The sequence below is a fragment of the Aegilops tauschii genome, chromosome 2, assembly GCF_002575655.3.
Source record: "Aegilops tauschii subsp. strangulata cultivar AL8/78 chromosome 2, Aet v6.0, whole genome shotgun sequence".
Classification (NCBI taxonomy): domain Eukaryota; kingdom Viridiplantae; phylum Streptophyta; class Magnoliopsida; order Poales; family Poaceae; genus Aegilops; species Aegilops tauschii.
In genome coordinates, this window is record NC_053036.3 from 171,113,550 (window position 1) to 171,117,669 (window position 4,120).

The 4,120-nt window shown below is 52.2% G+C and overlaps 1 protein-coding gene across 1 annotated transcript; it reads right to left on the reverse strand.

The window, feature by feature from the left end:
- Positions 1 to 273: 273 nt before the first annotated feature.
- Positions 274 to 3,679, reverse strand: LOC109772200 (uncharacterized). The gene is made up of 6 exons (XM_073508279.1): positions 3,017 to 3,679; positions 2,514 to 2,878; positions 2,369 to 2,416; positions 1,356 to 2,206; positions 1,121 to 1,271; positions 274 to 1,034 (listed from the first exon to the last, which is right to left on the reverse strand). Exons 1-4 carry the CDS (start codon positions 3,219 to 3,221, stop codon positions 2,138 to 2,140), a joined length of 687 nt encoding a protein of 228 aa, XP_073364380.1. The 5' UTR covers positions 3,222 to 3,679; the 3' UTR covers positions 274 to 1,034; positions 1,121 to 1,271; positions 1,356 to 2,137.
- Between the last annotated feature and the right edge of the window lie 441 nt (positions 3,680 to 4,120).

The following is a 4,120-nucleotide window of genomic DNA, read 5'->3' on the forward strand; positions in this document are numbered from 1 at the left end:
CGTCTGTACTTCATCAGACAGAAGAATGCACTGCTTCGGACCGAAAACCGCACTGCATTGGACAGTCAAGTGAACTTCATGATTTCTTTGGTCGGGCGTAAATTTTCTCACACGAGTTTTTGTTGTCTTTTTTCAACATTTTTTACGAACGAGTGGACCGCAGAGACGAGGGCAAGTGAACTTCGACGTATATCAAAGTGAACGGCATTGCCTTTTATTTGTGTTGCATTGATATAGTGAACCACGGAGGAGTTTATAGTGAACCAAGCGAGAGAACAAAGTGAGCTTCAAAACATATATATCTTTTCTTTCTTTTTACACAAAAACACACACAACATACACACAAAATCAACACTGTCACCAGACGAACAGTGCTGCACTAGATCACACCTCAGGGGCATACTACACCTGCAAAGTCAGCCAAAATGGCCAATGGCAACCTGAGAGGTCGGTGGAGACCAGGAGTGACCATGCCCCTGAACTACATATTCCAAATAAAATAGGCTACTTGTGCCTGACGAGAGAGATGAATTTTTTTTCTATACAAATAAAAGAACAAAACGCCGCCCGCGCCAACAAACTTCACTCTGTGTCGAACCACGCTGCCGCAAACTAAATTTTGTGGAACTCCCCTCAACCAAAAAAGAAAGAAAGCAATCAGGTCCCCGGTGCCCGGGGAGTGGCTGGCGCGGCCAACCGTAGCGGCCACGCCGGCTAACACGCACGGCCGTGAGCACCGCACTAGAAGGTGCTGTTATACAAATTAACCTCTTTCGTGCCTCTTGCAATGAGCAAAACAACACCACACTAGATGAAGATGGTGAGTATAGCTTACCAAGAAGGAATCACCACAGCCCCGCTCGTCTTGCACAAAGAGTCTTGCAGAATACGAGTAACTTTGCTCTGCCTGTATGGCACAAAGCTGTGGTTGCTATTCAGCGCTTGCACGACATTCATCAAGGTATACATGGACTTGTTGCTGCTCGACAGAGCGGCCGCTCCCCTGCCGGTCTTCTGCTTGGGGTCCACATAGTCTGACACAAGAAGCAAACATAAGGCAGATGCCACATAGTAGTAGAGCCAGTGCTGGATGAGGTGCACGCAGGAGAGGATCACAAACCCGTGAGGCTGAGAAAATTGATCTTGGCCACAGCACGCTCTTTGCTGTCCTGGTCAGAGCTAGATATGTGAATGATGAGGCCTTGGTTCCCTCTGGTCGGTAGCTGGGTTCGCTGCTCGGCCGTGAGTGCCGCACTGCAAGCGCCGCCCTGCTGCAGTGTGTTACTTCAGCCTTTTCTTTGGTTGGCACATATTGTTATTAATTATGCTACCTTGGTTTAAAGATAGGTGATTACTTGAGCGTGTCGATCATGTGAGTCGTGCCCTCTTGCAAAATAGTCTGTCTGCTGCACACCAAGCAGAATAGTTTTTCTGCTGTGCTATTATCTTGAGCTGTGCATGCGAGGAATGAAGCTCTCCTCAGTGGTAGGGAACTGGAACCAGAACTGTCTGTAATAGTGGCGACTTCTGAACAAGTATTTGATAGAGAATTTACACTTGAGACATCTGATGTGTTTGCTTGCTATGTACCTGTTTTTTGTGGTTGTCACTCTGAACGAGAGTACTCTTTTTTAACCTAATGTTTCTAGCAGAACATATGTAGGAAGAAACATTGATGCGATGCAGGACTTTGGGACTGAATCTAGCAAATACATGATGAGATATTTAGTAGCTAAATCAAAGTTATGCATCCGTTACCAGTAACACCTTATATGCAACTAAACAAGATAACTTGTGATCTGAGATAATGAGCATTGCAATCTACTAATTTCGTAGGTTTCTGTAACTCCCGTTTCTGCCTAGAAAAAAGAACCTATATCTCACTGAAAGCAAGTTCCCAGACATTCTTGCTAATGATTCTAATACTAAAATAAACTTGTGTTTCGCAACAACAACAACAACAAAAAGGCATGGTTTCAGCACAAAGAGTACTCCGTTGATGTCGTACCGAAGAAGGCTGGGTCTTCAGCCTATCTTGCACAACGGATCATCAGAGCAATCACTAGAAAAACATGACAAAGATGCAAGAAATGATGGATGGGATCTTCCATTTTCTGCAGGGATTCGTCGGTCTCATCTACTCGATAGGTTCAGTGGGTTCGCTGCTCAGCCGTGAGTGCCGCACTGCAAGCGCCGCCCTGCCACACTGCATTGTGGGGGAGGAAAGTGAGCGATAGCAGCTGCTCATCGTAGAACTAGCTGGAGAGGATGAAAAGAACCCATCCGTCGCGAGATTACACTGACAACATCGACACCATGGATGATGAACGGGAGCAGAACCGTCTCTGATGCAGCACAAAGAAATTACCTGAGGTAGCGGGAGACGAGGCTGATGAATCCGGACTTCTCCTTGTCGCTGCACGCGACGCAACACCAAGAAATTAAGCAGGCGATCCAACAGGCAAGACAGACGTACAGATAAAGACACGCAGCAATGGGAGGGAGCGAGCGACCTGATCTGGCCGAGGCCGGCGAAGGCCTCCCGCAGCTTGGTGAGCTAGAGAGCGCTTGGAGCGTGTGTGAGGAGGGAGAGAGATGGGCTTGGGAATGGGTGGCGTGCTGCTTGCACACACACTTTGGACTGCACGGCGCCGGTGGGGCGTGCTGCGTGCCCCCACGTACTGGACTGCATGGCGCCGGTGGGGGGAGGGGTGCAGTTGATCTTGGATGGTCAACACATCTGCCGGCGAACTGCAGCGCGGAAGGGCGAATAGCACTGCACTGCACATCCGACCACGAGCCTCGTGCCACCGGACTGCAAGCAACGACCGCCGGTGGACTGGACATCCAGCCGCAACGCACTGATGCCCCAAGAGAACTGCAGCGATGTGCCCAAGTGAAATATAAAAAAAGCAAAAAACAATCGATGGGGAGGAGAGGATGCTCGAGGCCGGTGGTTGCGGCGTCATGGCTGACGACGAGGGAGGCCAGCAGAGGCAAGCGGTGGCCGGCAAACCTGCACGAAGATGGGGGCCGCGGCCGAGCTGCACGGGGGCCGCGACCGAGCTGCATGAGGTGGGGCGGCGCCGGAGCACCACGGATGGCGCAGATGAGGCCCTGGCCGGAGACCGCCACGAGGAGGAGAGAGCTCGTCCTCGGCGATTCAGGTGGGCGCGGTGTTGCTCAGGGAGGGAGGAACTCGGATCCGACACGGGATCCATGGGTCCGTGGCCGGTGAAGATGTGGTCGGGGTCGCACACCTCAAGGCGGTTGGGCGCGGAGAAGAAGCTGGCGGGGCGGCACCTGCTCACGGCGGCCAGGCGCGGAGAGGAAGGTGGTTCGGCGGTGCTGGCTTGCCGCGGCCGCGCACAGAGATGAAGGCGGCGGAGCGACGCTGGCTCGCGGCGGCCGGCTGTAGAGAGGAAGGTGGGGGGGTGGCTTGCGGTGGCGAGCGCGGAGAGGAAGGTGGCTCGGGGAGCCGCGCGACAGCGGCCTGGGAGTGGTGCTCCGGTGGCGGCTTTGGAAGAAGGTGGACGGGGGTTGGGCGGGGCGCGGCGGCGGCCTGGGTGGTGCTCTGGCGGCGCGGCAGAAGGTGGACGGGGGCGGGGCAGCGCGGCAGAAGATGGGCGGGGCGGCGGCGACCTGGGGTGCTTCTCCGGTGGCGACGTGGTAGAAGGTGGAGGGTAGGTGGGTTATTTGGATCTGGGATGGCTTTTTGTTGCCGTTAGGGTGGCTCAGTTCGCGGGTGTTATGAGAATAAGACTAGCTGTTATCAGAATAAGGTCTTAAGAGGTGTTATCATAATAAACCCATCTTATATAGAGAGATGAAACCAAAGTATAAAAATATAGAATTAAAAATAGATAATGTAACAAAGATTTGATGCAAATATTTAGATAATGTAGCAACAGACGGTATATGTTCACAAATTTAGGCCATGCCGACCGTGGTAGGTTGAGATTGAACATACCGAGCGCTCCCTGAAGTCATCCGGAATGGTGAGATAGAACTTCGTTTCTGACTAGCCACGACCATAGTTGCCCGATTTGTGCTCGCACCGTGGACACATGATGAACAGCCACGAATCAGCTAGAACAAAAATGATTCCACGGCGATTTCC